The sequence below is a fragment of the Protopterus annectens genome, chromosome 13.part0 (assembly GCF_019279795.1).
Source record: "Protopterus annectens isolate FY-2018-M chromosome 13.part0, PAN1.0, whole genome shotgun sequence".
Lineage (NCBI taxonomy): Eukaryota > Metazoa > Chordata > Ceratodontiformes > Protopteridae > Protopterus > Protopterus annectens.
Window position 1 is genome coordinate 868,075,566 of NC_056747.1, and position 16,388 is coordinate 868,091,953.

The following is a 16,388-nucleotide window of genomic DNA, read 5'->3' on the forward strand; positions in this document are numbered from 1 at the left end:
GTTGAAGAGCTGTGTGTCAAAGTGTGCTTATGTAAGGCGCTTCTGTCCTTGTGGCAATGTATGTCAGTCACTCAAGTGCATCAATATTTTCAAATTGTTATTCTATGCATGCCCTGTGATGTTTGTTATATTAGGCAGCGGGTAAGCTGGTCTGTGAAATGCTGGTCACATTCAGTGTTTTAGTAAGCTAAATTAGTCATGTTTTTGTAGTGAGTCTCTTAATGCAGATGTCTCTTCAGTGTGAAGCTTCAGCAATCTTGGCATCTTCACTGTGATTGGTTAGAAGTGCTTTTATGAACTGCTGGAACATTATTTGTTAAGGGAATTGTATGTGCTGCAAAATTTGGTCCATCACATATCATGAACCTTGATTAATAGTGCCATCAAAGCTAGCACTTTAAAGTTAGTAGTGATGTGTATTCTGCATTATAAAACATTTTTCCCCTGGTTAGCTTTCATTGTTTTTAGGATAATAGCAGTATAGCCAGGAAAAAGTGTTAATGCAGATATTAACAGTTGAAAGTTGCTGCGGTTCAGTATACCTAGAAATGTCTTCTCATAACAAGTAGATGCCCCTTTTGAATGTTCGTGTTTGTCACATTTACCTGATCTCCTTCAGCCATTTATTTCATTAGTGCTTGCCTCCTGTCTGCTGCAGTATTTTGTTCATACTTTTTGCTACAGGTTTTGGGGAGTTACTTAGTCTGTACATGTAGCAATTTATGGCGATTCTGAATTTTGTACAATGTTGGAGAAAAATATATATATTTTTTAAATTTTAGATGATTATTCTTTCCCTGACATTGAAAATCTTGGAGTGGGAGTAATCTCAGAAAGGAGTGTGGGGGGCAGAGATGGGTTTACCCCTTACAGAAAATGCTTTATTTTTTTTTTTCATATTGGCTTTCCACTAAAGTCACTCAAACTTACTTATGCAAGTGCATGTGTTTAAATCATATTTATACACAAATAAGTACTTTTGTAAGGTCAAGTGCAAGTTGTTGAGTTCAGAGGTTTTGGTTTTCAAGATATCACAGTAAAACTGATCAGGTTTATATATCAACAGTCCTGGCATTCCAGAAGTTAGCTTTGATGTTCAGTATTTAACTTTGGAGTGTGCATTATTTACACAGTAGTGCACATCATGAAGGGTTTTATTGTTCTTAGAAAATGTGCTGTCTGTAAAATTGTTTTGTTTTACTTATTTTTATAGTATATTATTTATTTTTAATATTTTTGATGTAGAATATTTCCTTTGAATAATGTTTAAAACCTGCTGTAGTATATGTGAGCGAAGGATGTATTTTACATCCAAAATATAAGAATTTCTAAGAATGTCCAGATTTGTACTTCATTTTTGATCAGTTACTCATCAAATCTGTGGTTTGCTGGCAAATCATTGGGGACTGAAGTCACTAAATAATGATATACATTGAGTTTCAGATTTTATTTCCTTCAGAAAATGTAAGCTAAAACAAATCATTTTATTCTAGCAACTTTCTAATGTCATAACAGCAGTGTTTAAAATCTATTCCAATTTTTGAGACTTTGCCCATGTTATTTTAGGCTTTATCAAGATTTCTTGAGCTAAGAGGTTGATAAGTATACAGACCTCTTAATTTTAACTGCTGCTGCTTCTGCCACTGCTCAGTCTTTCTTACACACACACACACACACACACACACACACACACACACACACACACACACACACACACACACGCACATACCCTTCCACTATCATGCATGCAAGCACGCATACACTCAGACATGCAGGCAGAAATATAAACACACTCGCACATTTTTTTTATTATTTAATGTTTCTTTTAATTTTACACTTACTAAACCACAAAAGCAATGCTTAGTGAGCGTAAAAGAATTGCTCGATTGATCTCACTCGCTTTCATACACGCATACACTCACACATGGTTTCCTATTTTTTTTTTTTAATTTTTTGTTTGATTTAATTTTATGTTTACTAAACAGCAAACGTGCTCCTTAACAAGTTTAAGTTAATGGTGGCCATTAGCTTCCTTACTCGCCAAGTTCCACAGCAGCTTAGTATGCTGCTGTGAAGCAGTGGACTTGTTTTTCAGCAGGCATCACCTGTACATTAACACCCTGCTCCATCTCCAATCAGGGTTTAATGTAGGGTTTACCCATGAATACATTTTAATTACATTGTGATTTTAATAATTTTTCTGGGCCCCAAATGTTGCAGTTTTAGTGATCAGAATGTCAAATATTACTATTTTTCCCCATGTCTTTAATACAGGTTTGATGTACAGAGCAACAGCACCTCACAAACACAAAGAAGGTACAGAAATTGGAATCCTCCATTGCTAGGTAACCTGCCAGATGATTTCCTACGCATTTTGCCCCAGCAGATGGACAGTGTGAAGGTGAGTTGATTAAAATTGGACATTGTATGTCTTACAGCACCAGTATAGGCATTAGGAAGCCAGACTGACACTGGGCAGAACACATGTTGCCTAAAGTTGGACTGCGTTTTGGAATCCTGGATGGCTGGAGTGGCGATAACTCTGCAGTGTGATATGGTGCAGAGAAAGGGATTCTTTTTTCATGTACAAAGTTATACATCATTATACAACGACCCCCCATTAATATTCTAAAATGTGCACACTGATTGGTCAGCATGCAAGTTGTAAATCAGAGTTATACTAATGGAAAAAGGTCCCGTCGCCCGGACTTTTTCCATTAGTATAAGTCTTTTTTTACAGCAACAGAGAACGCAAGATCTCTGTTGCTTTTTACACACTGTCTGGCTATGTTAAAGGAGTTTAACATAGTGAGACAGCTTTAAAAAAAGCGACGGAGATTCTCTGTTGCTTTTTTTAAAGCTGTCTCGCTATGTTAAACTTCTTTAACATAGCGAGACAGTTTGTAAAAAAGCAACGGAGATCTTGCTTTCTCCGTTGCTTTTGCCCACAGCTCTGATGTACTGCGTAAGCATACGCATGCGCAGTATATCAGAACTGCCGCAGAATACCAGACAGCTGCGGAAGGGAAGGAAGGAGGCATTATACAATGCCATTATTTAAGAAAAGTAATTATTTTTTTTCTTAAATAATGTCATTGTATAATAACAATAACCCACTTCTGGGTGTGCGTAATGCTGGATTTTACCCATGGTTGTCTTTGTTTGGCCACTCGGTCTTCACCCTCCTGACCAAACCACACCAACCGTGGATAAATCCAGCATTACCCACACCCAGGAATGGGTTATTGCTATAGCATAGGACAGTATATAGCAGAATGCTACAAAATCATACAGAAGAAAGACTTCAACTATTTGGTGTATTAAAAAAAAATAACTGCATTTTTCTGTGTGTGTGTGTGTGTGTGTGTGTGTGTGTGTGTGTGTGTGTGTGTGTGTGTATGTGTGTGAGGTCTGTTTAACTTAAGCAAACAGCTTGGTAACAGGTGATAATATTTTGCTGTCTTATTAACAAACTTGTAACCTAGTAGATTTTTTGTATGAGTCTTCATGTTATGTTTTTACAGCTTCACTTAGTTTGGTAAGATCTTTCACATTACTCAATAGTGAGCACAGTACATAGGGAATTATTAATAATTATTCTGTATTTCAGTAATATGTCTTCTGTTTATGAGAGATTCATAATCTGTTGGTTTTCAGGAACCTTGCCTCTTGACTGACATACCACCACACTTTGAGAAGTTAATGGATTGTAGTGGGTGGAGGCTTATTCAATAGTCTTGGAAGGCAGTTTCATAATTTATTAGTCACATGTTTGTGAATTATTGATACTCAGTATGAGTTCTCCAATCTGGTGATAGCTTTCCAGGCACAGACTCTCAAATACAATTGGATCAGACATTACTTTATAGACTAGATGGATATTACTTCTAAGTGACTTACGAAAAACAAAATAAGATGACAGGTCTTGAGCATTTTTTAAATAACTGAGTTCCCAGTCCTTTCATCTAGAAAGTAAATGCTGTATTACTTTATTTTCAGGTGGCTAGTTTGAAGGCTGTGGAATGCAGTACTGTATTCCAGACTGGGTTGCATCAGTGAATTGTAAAGTAATACAGTGATTGTCCCTGGAGTGATTTGACATGGATTGCAGAATATGATTTTCCCGCTGTTGGCAGATACATGTTGATCAAAGTTTAAAATATTGTGTATCACTGTCCCTGGATTCTTAATGATGGTCATAATTTAAGTCCCTTTTGGAGTGTTTCATGCTGCTGCCTTTAATGATATTAAAGATGGCGCCATTACTGCAGCACCATCATGAGTAATTTTCAAATGCACATTGCACTGAAAGTGCATTATAAAACAAAAACTTTATTTCTGCCTTTCTTACTCCCCTACATATGTGGGCTGCATCCCCTCACACAACTTAAATATAGCAAATCCAAGGTCATGCAACAGTGGGGAAAAGGGGAACAATACCTAACCCCACTGTCGGCTTTCTTTCTCAACTTTAATGTTTAAGGAAATTGCAAGTTGGCTAAAATAGTCAATTGTTTTTTGGTTGACCTGTGAATAAAAAAAAGTCAGCAAATAGAACTGATACCATGCCTGTGTGTGCATATATATATATATATATATATATGTGTGTGTGTGTGTGTGTGTTTGTGTGTGTATGTATATATATGTATATATATATATATATATCTATATAAATAAAAATGTAAATGTTCGTTTGTTCAAAATCTTAAATCTCCGAAAGTTCTTCACTGATTGCTTTGAAAGTTTCGCACAATGTTGCATTCGAATACGCGCGTGTTTTTATTTACGTACTATTATATAGATGTCACACGTTGCATTCGAATACGCGCATGTTTTTATATACCTACTATGGATTCTGTATATTTGTATACAAATATGCAGTTTTATATGTTTTTGTTATAAGTTTCTTACTTCTTTTTCAGTGCAATCGATCTGCTTTAGTTCATCCAAATAATGCCTCGCAGAAGATCAAACTTAGGTCATCGTACTCGCAGAGCGGAAGCAGTGCGACGACCTAAGTTTGATTTTCAGTGCAATTGATCTGCTTTAGTTCATCCAAATAATGCCTCGCAGAAGGTCAAACTTAGGTCGTTGTACTCACGGAGCAGAAGCAGTGCGACGAGTAATTGCAAATCAAACTGAGGAAGAATGGGCATCAGCAAACGAGCAAAACAGACAAAGAATGGCTCAAATACGTGCTGAGGAAGCAGCAGAGCGACGTGCAGCCAGACTTGAGGATGCGCGGTTGCGAGCACGGCGATCGCGTTCTGCAGCTTCAGATCCACTTCGTTCTCCTCGATCGACACCAGCAGATGAAATAAATGCTTGCTTGAAATACTCTACTTTGTGGCGACACATAAAGACATTAAAATTAACTACAAATATGCGTGTCCAGCTGCAAAACGATCTATCAGCTGAGATATTCTCACATCAATTGCTGGAAATTGGGAACGGAAAGGTGCCGGTTGATTTGACCTTAGGACGTATTTCATTGCCTCATAACTTCTGCAATTTAGTGACGTCAAAAGAAGAATTGGTTGAAAAAGTATTTCCCAATATTCAAACCAATTATAAGAATCACGACTGGCTGACTGAATGAGCTATTCTTGCAGCCAAGAATAAAGGCGTCTATGAACTTAACAATATTATTCAGTCTAACATTCAAAGCGAGGCAGTCACATACAAGTCCGTCGACACTGTTGTGGAAGCAGATGAAGTGGTTAATTATCCAACAGAATTTTTGAATTCAGTCGATCTGCCAGGGATGCCACCGCACGTACTGCAATTGAAAATTGGCGTGCCAATTATCATGTTGTGAAATATCAACCAGCCAAAGCTTTGCAACGGCACGCGGCTTGCAGTAAAAAAATTAATGAGCAATGTCATAGAAGCAACAATCTTGACAGGACCATTGAAAGGTGAAGATGTCCTCATTCCTCGCATTCCTATGATTCCAATGGATATGCCATTTCAATTTAAGAGATTGCAATTCCCAATTCGATTGGCGTTTGCAGTCACCATCAACAAAGCTCAGGGCCAGTCTTTAGAATTGTGCGATTTAGATCTACACACGGAGTGCTTCTCACATGGACAATTATATGTTGCGTGTTCTAGAGCCAGCAAACCAGACAATCTCTATAGCTGCACAGACAATGGAACAACAAAAAAATATTGTATACCCACAAGCATTGTGAAATTAAACATATTAGAAACGTGCGCTTTCTCTTTTCTTTCTTTTCCATTTAACCAGACTGAGCCAATGCGTAGCCGGGTACAGCTAGTATATATATATATATATATATATATATATATATATATATATATATATATATACACACACATACATACACACACACATACATATTTAAATATATCTAAGTGGCTAACGTTGACAGATGTAAATGTCCCACTTATGTGAATGCATCGTGGTTACACCTTAGGACATGCAGAGTTAAACATTTTTTTTTTTTTTTTGCGGGAGCACGGTACAGTTATCTGCCACATTTTTTATTTGCAGGTAGGTGGGTCTCCCCAAGAATTCATAGTTTTTTGTCAGTTGACCTGCTTTATAATAATATGGTGGGGGGGGGGTGATTGTCCTGACCTTGTTTTATGATGGGAGTGAAAGTGATTCCAGCAAGTAGTCTTTTGTGGACCATGTGTTGAATTTCATGACTAAGTTTGGGGAGCTCCTAAGGGTCGGTAGAAGAGCATCGAGCACAAGCAAAAACCACAGCAAAAGGTCAGATATGGTTAACAGTTGGAGCAGTAGACTGTATAGTTGGAGAAAGTTATGGTGCTTATTCCTGTTTGACAATGTAAGATGCAGGCATTATGGGAGAGACCTTCTGTTGTTATGAGAAATGTATGTGATGCCAGATGCTGTAGAGTTGCCATACAAGCAGAGAGACCAGCCATACTATTTTATATGATGAAGTCTTGCCATAATAGAAGGGCACTAATACTACTCTGGTAGAAGAGCTCTGAGAGATACAGACTAATGCTTCAGCAGCTTTCCTGTACTTTTGCTCAAGAAATTTGAGCAGTGTTTCAAGAGTTTAAGTATACCCTGGCTTAAAAAAAAACTCATTATATATACAATCTAATGTATACCTTAAATAATTTGTGTTAAATGTATGTAAGCTCTGGTCACGATGGTAATCGCATAAATGCTCACCCAGCATTATTTCTATTAGCATTTTGCTAAGGTTCCTTTTGCCTTTTGTCTAAACATGGATTAACTGTTGAACTACACCAAGTTCTCTAAATGTTTAAACGTTTACTCGTTTGTTTAGATGCATTGGCAACCACATACAAGCCTTTTTAGAGCTATACCTGTCAACTTCAGTTGTGCAGTGTTCGCATTGTTTTTATTCATTTCACCTAAGCACAGAGTTTTAGTTGAACTACACTAAGTTTTATGATTGTTTGTTTAATTCATTATACATACAGATATTTACACTTTTAATTTACAAACTGCAACATGAGTTATGCTCAAAAAATTTATTATTTTAGAATTTGTATTCAACATTAAAGCATCGCTTCTGATAGTTTGTCATTTGATCTTGGAAGCTATGCATTGTTGCTTTAAATGGTTAATGAGGTACCTAATTATATAGGGCTTGGTTTTAATCTATATAATTTATGTTGTATATGCACTGCTGCATTGTAGAATTTTCATCTGATGAATGAAGGTTGTGACCACGAAAAAGCTTTTACCCTTCAATTATATTCATCACAATAAAGAAGAATTTTACTTTATGCTACTGACTGCGATAATTTCTTTGAACTGTGGATTTGTAAAGTTTGTTAACACAGCAACCAGCTTATGCTTACACTTACGGTGCGGTGAGATCAGGTTTCTGCTTTTCGCATTTATACCCTGGCTTAGCAGTGAACATATCTCCAACTAGTAGAACACCTTGTAGATGCAGAAACCCAGTGTCAATCAAAGTTGCAGTTTCAAGGCTGAGAAGTGGTACATAGTGTGAAGAAATTAGACACTGTCATCTGTGCTAGCATGTCCGGCTGAAATTTTGTATATCATTTCAGATTAGTCTGTGTGTTATATGCCAGCATGACTAGCTGTGATATTGTAAATAAGTTCTTACATGTTGATTTATAATCTGTTTGTACAAAATGTTTTAAAGATTTGAACAGTGTGCTTTTACATTTCTAACTGCACATGTTTGTGAAGAAAGATTCTAAAGGCAAACTGTCTCAGATTCAGCTGATCTGCAGATGATGCCATCGGAATGTTGAAAAGAATTAGGGGTCTATATTGATTTATCAAAGTTTCAAAACTTCGAAATTGATATGGTTGGCACCATATCATTGAAGTTTTGAAACATCGACCGTTTTAACAGGAATCTTCGTAAGGGAAGATTTCCCTTTACTGCACTGTAGTGCGATCTCGGAGTTGGTATATTTAAGTAGTGGGGTTTGCAGGGGGGCTTGCCCCCCCTGCTTGAAACATTTAGGTAAGTTATTTTTTTATTTATTTATTTTTTTATTTATTTTTTTTACATATTCAAAGTTTTAAAACATCGATGATATGGTTCATACCCCAAACTGTGGGCAGGAAAGCCAAAGGAGGTGGAGTTTCAATATGTACATATACATACACACCTGCAGGCTGGTCAAACAGTATGACTCACAGGAGACACTGCAGGTGCAGTTAACCATTAACAAGACCCGTATTCAAATAATAGCTAGCTACCAGCCCCTCAAATCTGACTCAAGATGCTCAATCTGCCTATCTGGACCTATCAAGATTCAACCCTTTACCCTGATTCTGGGTGACTTTAACTACCCAAATATAGACTGGAAGAACTACTCATACCAGAACACACATGCCCAGAGATTCCTCAATTTTTGTCAGTGCAAATGCCTTGGAACAGCTAGTCGATACTCCCACAAGAAGTGATAATATCTTGGACTTGGTATTAACCAACATGAGTAACTACTGCAGCATCCTTACAGTATCATCCTCCCTGGTAAGATCTGACCATAAAGAGGTCACTTTCAAAGTCACCATCTTCCCCCACCTCCCGCTAGGTTCAGACATAAAAACTTCTCCAAAGCTGATTACAGCCTCCTTGAGGGATGGTATAAGCAGCTTCACAGCCCTCTCCCCCTCTGTAGGAATTGGCACCAACATCCAAAACTACACCAAATTGCTATAGGAGCATTTATATAGATGCATGGAATCAGGAATACCCGACAGGACTAAATCATCTTCCACAAGGAAAAGTAAACCTGTCTGGTGGACATCTGCAATAAATAAACTCTGTAACAAAAGGAAAAAAAATTGCTGTCCAAGATCAAGAAGGAACAGGTGCGCAATTAGAAGCAATGTTTCCTTAGCCTGAACAAGCAAATAAAAGCACTAGTGAAATCCTCCAAAGCAAATTTCGAGTCCAGATTGGCCACATCTACTAGAGACAATCATAAGGCCTTCTTCACATATGTCCACAACCTCAAAGGAAGCACCCAGATCTGTTCAGAACTGGTGGTGAAGGACACCACATATACAAATGCCATAGATATAGCAAACTTGCAAGCCGACAGATTCAGTGAAAACTTCACCTCTCTGTCCCTCCATCAGTAAATCAGGACATCCTCAGTACCTGCCCCCTTCCCCTTATATCTAGGGAACAGGTCTTCACAGCTCTCTCAAAGGCATAAATTACAGCCTCCATGGGACCCAATAACATCCCAGGCTGCATCCTGTGTGAACTCAGGCAGGAACGTAGGCACCCTATTCAACCAAAGCCTGAGTACCGGCTTTGTCCCAGTGAGTGGAGGACAGCCACTGTCATCCCTTTGCACAAGGGCGGCACGTACAGTAATCTGGGAAATTATAGACCCATCAGCTTAACTAGCCTGATCTGCAAGGCCATGGAACAGATTATTGTGCACCTCATTAACAAGGACATTGGCAACCTCCAAACACTCGATCCCACACAGTCTGGCTTCATCAAGGGGAGGTCATGCCTGTTAAATTTGGTCAACTTCTTTGAGATTGTCACCAAAGCCATGGATTAGGGGAAGATGGTGCACACTGCCTACCTTGACCTGGCCAAAGCTTTCTACATTATTCCCCACTCAGGCATAATAAATAAACTCTCTCAACTAGGTATCAATCCGTATGTTACCAGATGGGTAGCAAACTGGGTCTCTGATAGATCCCACGTAGTCAAAATAGGGGAAGCCACCTCAAGCAGTAGACCTGTAACAAGCGGCATACCCCAGGGTTCGGTCTTGGGGCCTCTGTTATTTGGGATATACTTTTCTGAGGAGCAGGCCAAAACCAGTGGGCTGTGGCTGGCCAGGTTTGCAGATTACTGCAAACTGGGAACTGTCATCAATTTCCCTAGTGATGTGGACATTCTCCAAGAGGGTCTCACCCAGACAAATGAGTGGTGCCAGAAACATGGCCTCAAGCTGAATACCAAAAAATGCGTCATCATCCCCTCTGGGGAGAGTGGCATCCCCACAAATTTTCACATTAATAACAATGTCCTAAGCACTCAATCCGTTGTGAGGGATTTGGGCACCCAGGTTGATAGCAACCTGACTTTTGACCACCATGTTGCTTCCGTTGTACAGAAAGCCTTCTACATGGCCTACCTCATAAGTAAAAGTATCTCATCCAGGGACAAGGAGGTCATAACATCCTTGTATTCTTCCCTTATAAGGCCCATTATTGCGTACAATGGCCCTTTTGGCGTGTACCTCGCAAAGCACATGCAGCAGCTGGAGAGACCACAGAGGTCCCTCACCATGAGAATCCATGGTCTGAAACATCTACCATACAGAGATAGGCTAAAAACCCTATCCCTCTACGCAGTTTCATACAGACTTCTCAGAGGTGACCTCTGTCTGGCATACATGGCAATCACAGACTCTGTCATGATGGGACTGCTGCATACCCCTTTTTAAGTGCAAACTGGATAACTAGAGACACAAAATACACTCCTGGGATTCCAACTGTGTCCCTGCTGGACAGGGGATCGGGTGCTGACTTGTCTAAACATGGGATAAATCTTGGCTAGGCTTATAAAGGCCTCAGAGCCAATAGCCTCATAACTCCCTATGATCTTGGAGAACTTCCACATTGGTTACTGAAGTAATTGTTAACCAATTTGCAGTCATCAGCATATTTATTCATACTACATCTTGACTTTTATCTGTAAGTAAATCAGCTCAAAAGGAAACCATCCACCCAGTACAGAGCTGTGTGGGACACTGCTGATAACCATACTAACCTGTGTGTTTAACAGATGCCTTCCATACTAGTAATGAACTTAGCAGGAAGGTGGGTTACAATCATTGGACTCTGTCCAAAATGTTCGTCACTACTGCCATGTGCAGTGGATATAAAAACTGGACACACCCCTGTTAAAATGCCAGGTTTTTGTGATATAAAAAACATGAGACCACAATAAATCATTTCAAAACTTTTCCCACCTTTAATGTGACCTGTACAATTCAATTGAAAAACAAACAAATCTGTTAAGGGAAAAAAATAAAAAATGTACAATAAGCTGGTTGTGTAAGTGTGCACACTCTTAAACTAATACTTTGTTTGAAGCACCTTTCAATTTAATTACAACATTCAGTCTTCTTGGGTAGGAGTCTTATCAGCATGGCACATCTTCACTTGGCAATATTAGCCCACTGTTCCTTTCAAAGGTGCTCCAAATCTGTCAGATTGCAAAGGCATCTGTTGTGCACAGCCCTCTTCAGGTCACCCCACAGATTTTCTATTGGATTTAGGTCTGGGGTCTAGCTGAGCCATTCCAAAATGTTAATTTTTCTTCTGGTGAAGCCATTCTTTTGTTAATTTTGATGTATGCTTGTGGGTCATTGTCGTGTTGAAAGGTGAAATTCCTCTTCATCTTCATCTTTCTACAGATGCCTGAAGATGTTCTTCATCTCACATTGCTGCAGTCCTTACACTTGGGTAGTCCGCTGTCCTCGGTCGGCCCGAATATCAAAGTATAAGGCTGACGTCGGTCAAGGCGCATTTGACTGACATCAGGACGTCAGGGTACAAATGCGCATGACCGACGTCATATCCTCAGTCTTTTTTGCCGCATGGTCCGATGCAGAAGCAGCGTTGCAAGTGCCGGTTGGCGTTCTGAAATTGTTCGATTTCGGAGTTTCAGACCGAGTCAAAGTTGGCTAAGTACCCCGTTGGGGAATATTTTAGTTTTTTCTTGCCTCAGTGGTTTACCGGATGTCAGAAAAAGTGAATAATTGTATTTCTTGTGGGAAACAGATACCGCATAGAGACTACCATACTTTGTGTATTCCTTGTTTAGGGCCTGAGCACGACGTTGTTGGGTGTCGCTCTTGTGCTAGATTCAATAAGTGCACTATTAAGAGAAGATTAGATTGTGCCAGGTTAGTCTTCGGGAAGCGGTGCAATTATAAAATGCCATCGGATGCTCCGACGCCCGCTTCTTCGAAGAAGCGCAAGGACAAAGCAGTTAAACCTAGGCTAGAGGAACCATCAGTACCAGACGCCGGTTCTTTAGAGGTGTCGGTGGAGCCGGTGGTTCCACCGGAGGTTTCTTTGGGATCCCAGGGAGAGACTTTGTTATTGCAGGATGTGGCCTCTCAGGAGGCAGGCCAGGCTGATGGGGCTTCTCAGGTTACTATACTCCCCTCCCTGCCTAGGGTGGTTAGGCCCTCTCCTTCTGTTTCCAAGGCTTCTCCCAGGGGCAGGCCAGGTTTAGCTTCAGTTGGTGTTACTCCTAGCTCTTCTGGAACTGTGCCCAAGAAGCATATGCTTAAAATGGCAGAAGATTTGATTACTTTGATTAGGGGTTCTATGCCCCCTCCTGATAAGAGACCTAGGGTGGAGCCTGAGTTAGGGAGTTTTGAGCAGGCTTCAGATATTTCAGAGTCTTCGGCTGAAGACTTACAGGAGTACTCTCCTTATTCTGATTCTGATGTGGATGATTCTACTCCTTCTGCTTCTCCTCCTGAGGATTTTTCTTTTTCAGAAACTCTTCATTCCATGAGGGAGCATTTTAAGTGGGAAGGTCAGGACTTCTCTGATTCCAGGAAAAGGCTTAGGGAATTTTGTTTTACCCCAGCATAGGCCTTTGGCTATACCTCCTGTTTTGGATGTAGTGGAAGATGTTTTTACAGAGGCTTCTCTTAATCCTGATTCTTTGCCTCCTGCTCCTGTTAAACCGGATAGGTATTACAGGGTGCCTGAAGCTCATAAGTATCTTTTTAAGAGTCCTAGGGCAGACCCAGAAACTGTTAGCCAGGGGCCTAAAGGTGTTAAGGCTTCTGTTGTAAAGAATCCGGTTCCTGCAGACAAAGAGGCCAGGGCCTTGGATAGATGGGGAAAGAAAGTTTATACTTCTTCCACTCTGGCTATGAGGGCTTTGAATTGCCAGTTCCACATGTTGAAATACCAAAACTATCTCCTTTCACAATTGAAGTCTAAGGTTGATGCTCTGGCAGAAGGTATTGATTGTAAAGAGTTGCAAGATTTAGTGCATGTTTCTGAACAGGTGGGTAAGCATTCTTTGCAATGTGGTTTTGATGCTGTACAGGCCTCATCTAGGGTGGCTGCCACTGGGTCAGTTCTTCGCAGGCATGCTTGGCTGAGGGATCAAAATTTATCTGAACATGTTAAAACAAGGATTTTGGATGCTCCTTTACAATCTGACGTGTTGTTTGGTCCTCCTGTTGAGGCAGTATTAAAGAAAATGGAAGACAAGGCTAAGTCTATGCAGACTGTTAAAGATTTTTTGCAGGTCCAGCCTCCAAAGTTTAGTAGAAATTGGCCTACTAAGGGGTGGACGTATCCTTCTTATGATTCTCAGTCTAGGGGTAGATCTAGACGTGGTAGGGGTAGAGCTCAGGGCTCTTTCAGGCCTAGAACAGGGAGTTCTCCTGCACAGTCTTCGGGTGAGGGCAGGGGTCAGTCCTTTCGTAAACAGACCCAATGACCTACCTTTTCAGCTGCCAGAGCCTTCCCGTCTGGCAGCACCTTTGGGAGGAAGGTTGGCACTTTTCAAAGAAAATTGGAGTTTAATTACCCAAGACAGATGGGTATTGGATATTATACACCACGGTTACAGGTTTTATTTCCATTCCTTGCCTCCTTTCAAAGGCATGCCAGACGTTCCTCCTCAACAAAGAATAGAGGCTCACAAGCAAGTTTCTCTGTTACTCCAAATAGGGGCCATACAGCCGGTCCCTATGCCAGAAGTGGGCCTAGGATTTTATTCTCACCTGTTCCTAATACCAAAGAAGGGGAACACGTGGAGACCAATTTTGGATTTATCTACCCTCAACACTTACCTGGACATTCCCAAGTTCAAAATGTTGACGTTACAGCAGCTTTTACCACTGCTGGGCAAAGATCATTGGATGGTAACTTTGGACCACCTTCATGTTCCTATCAGACTAAGTTGCAGGAAGTAGAGCTGGGACTTCTCACTATCAGTTCTCTGCATTGCCCTTCCAGAGTGTTCGTTCTGGCTCCAGTGATAGCTTTCTTCAGGCTAAAAGGAATACAGATCTATCCTTATTTGGACGACTGCCTGATTCTGGCTCAAGGAAGGAAGAGCTTCTTCATCATTTGGAATATGTGATAGCAGTGCTAAGATGCCTGGGGTATTCTGTGAACGAAATAAAGTCCAGTCTAGTACCCTCTCAGGACATGTGCTTTCTGGGTGTGAGACTGAATACAGCATCCCAGATGGCCTTCTTAACCCCGGACAAACAAAAGAGTCTATCCCTTTACTTCCATCAACTATCTCATCAGTCCGGGCTGACTGCAAGGACAGTCCTTCAAGCCTTAGGGTTCATGGCATCTTGTATTCTGGTGCTTCCCAATGCCAAACTGCATATGCGGAAGCCGCAATGGTATCTCAAAATGTATGGACACAGCACTGCCAAGATCTGGACACTGTCATTCAAATAATACCTTGCATTCAAAAGGAATTTTGTGGTGGGCTCAGGAATGTCACCTAAACAAGGGACTCTCTGTGACCCGGCCAGAGGCGAGTCAGATTTTAACGACAGATGCCTCAGACAAAGCTTGGGGAGCTCATCTAAATGGAAAGTGGATACAAGACAAGTGGCCTGCCAGACTACAACATCTACATATCAACCTGAAGGAGATGTTAGCAGTCCAGTTTGCATTAATAGCTTTCAAGGATTTACTTCTTCCAGGGCAGGTGTTGATTCTAACAGACAACACAACTGTCATGTGGTACATCAACAAGCAAGGGGAACATTCTTATCCTCTATGCAGGCAAGCAATGATTTTGTGGGAGACTGCTCTCAGTTTACAGCTCAATCTTCAGGCAAGGTTTCTGCCAGGAGCACAGAACTCCTTAGCAGATGTGTTGAGCAGGCAATTATGGATCCCCACAAGTGGAAATTGGATCCTCATGTATTTCAGAAATTGACAGTGTCATGGGGAACTCCAGACATAGATCTGTTCGCTTCTCCACTAAACCATCAGCTGCCAAAGTTTTGCACAAAAGGTTTCATCCCACAGCTTGGAAAGTGGATGCTCTTTCTTTCAGTTGGAGCAATCTTCATGTATATGCCTTTCCACCTCTGCCTCTCCTCCCAAAGGTACTTCTAAAGGTCAGACAGGACAAGCCAAGGATGATTTTAATAGCTCCAGATTGGCCTCGACAGCACTGGTACCCATTACTGAGAAGTCTGGTACGGAAGCCTCCATGGCCTTTGCCTTCGATTCCACACCTGTTGTCACAGGAGGACAGCCATTTGCTCAATGTCAAACTTCACTCTCTTCACCTAACAGCCTGGCATATTCTGTTTTGAGCCATAGAAGGCCTCAACTTCCACAACAAGTTTTGAATGTGATTTTGGAAGCTAGAAGGCCTAGTACAAGGAAAGTGTACGCAGATAAATGGAAGAGATTTTTATTTTGGAGTGCAGCAAAAGATTTTGATGTTTCTGAGCCTAATTTGAGTGTGGCTCTTCAATATCTTACTGAGTTACTGGACAAAGGTTTGTCTTTCTCTTCTATTAAGGTTCATGCTGCAGCAATTTCGGCTCACTATGATTGTGACCCACCATTGTTTTCTCATCCTTTGTTCAAGCAATTTCTTAGAGGGGCAAAGAATATAAGACCCCACGAAGAGCTCCTACTCCTGCTTGGGATCTCAATTTTGTGTTGGAGAAACTCACTCTACAACCTTTTGAGCCTGCAGCTACTTCTGAGTTGAAATATTTATCATGGAAGACTGCTTTTTTGTTGGCAATTACCTCTGCAAGAAGGGTTTCTGAATTGCAGGCCCTTATGGCGGTTGAGCCTTTCTTAATTTTCCATAAGGATAGGGTATCTTTCGTACTAATCCTTCCTTTATGCCTAA

At 40.6% G+C, this 16,388-nt stretch overlaps 1 protein-coding gene across 3 annotated transcripts in view; it reads left to right on the top strand.

Annotated features, from left to right (window-relative positions):
* Positions 1 to 16,388, top strand: part of CUEDC1 (CUE domain containing 1) — a 1,479,154-nt gene that overhangs the window by 1,070,028 nt on the left and 392,738 nt on the right. For all 3 annotated transcript variants that reach the window (XM_044054589.1, XM_044054587.1, XM_044054588.1), the window contains one exon: positions 2,275 to 2,401. In XM_044054589.1, the coding sequence (XP_043910524.1) occupies positions 2,275 to 2,401 (127 nt within the window). The remainder of the gene's footprint in view (positions 1 to 2,274; positions 2,402 to 16,388) is intronic.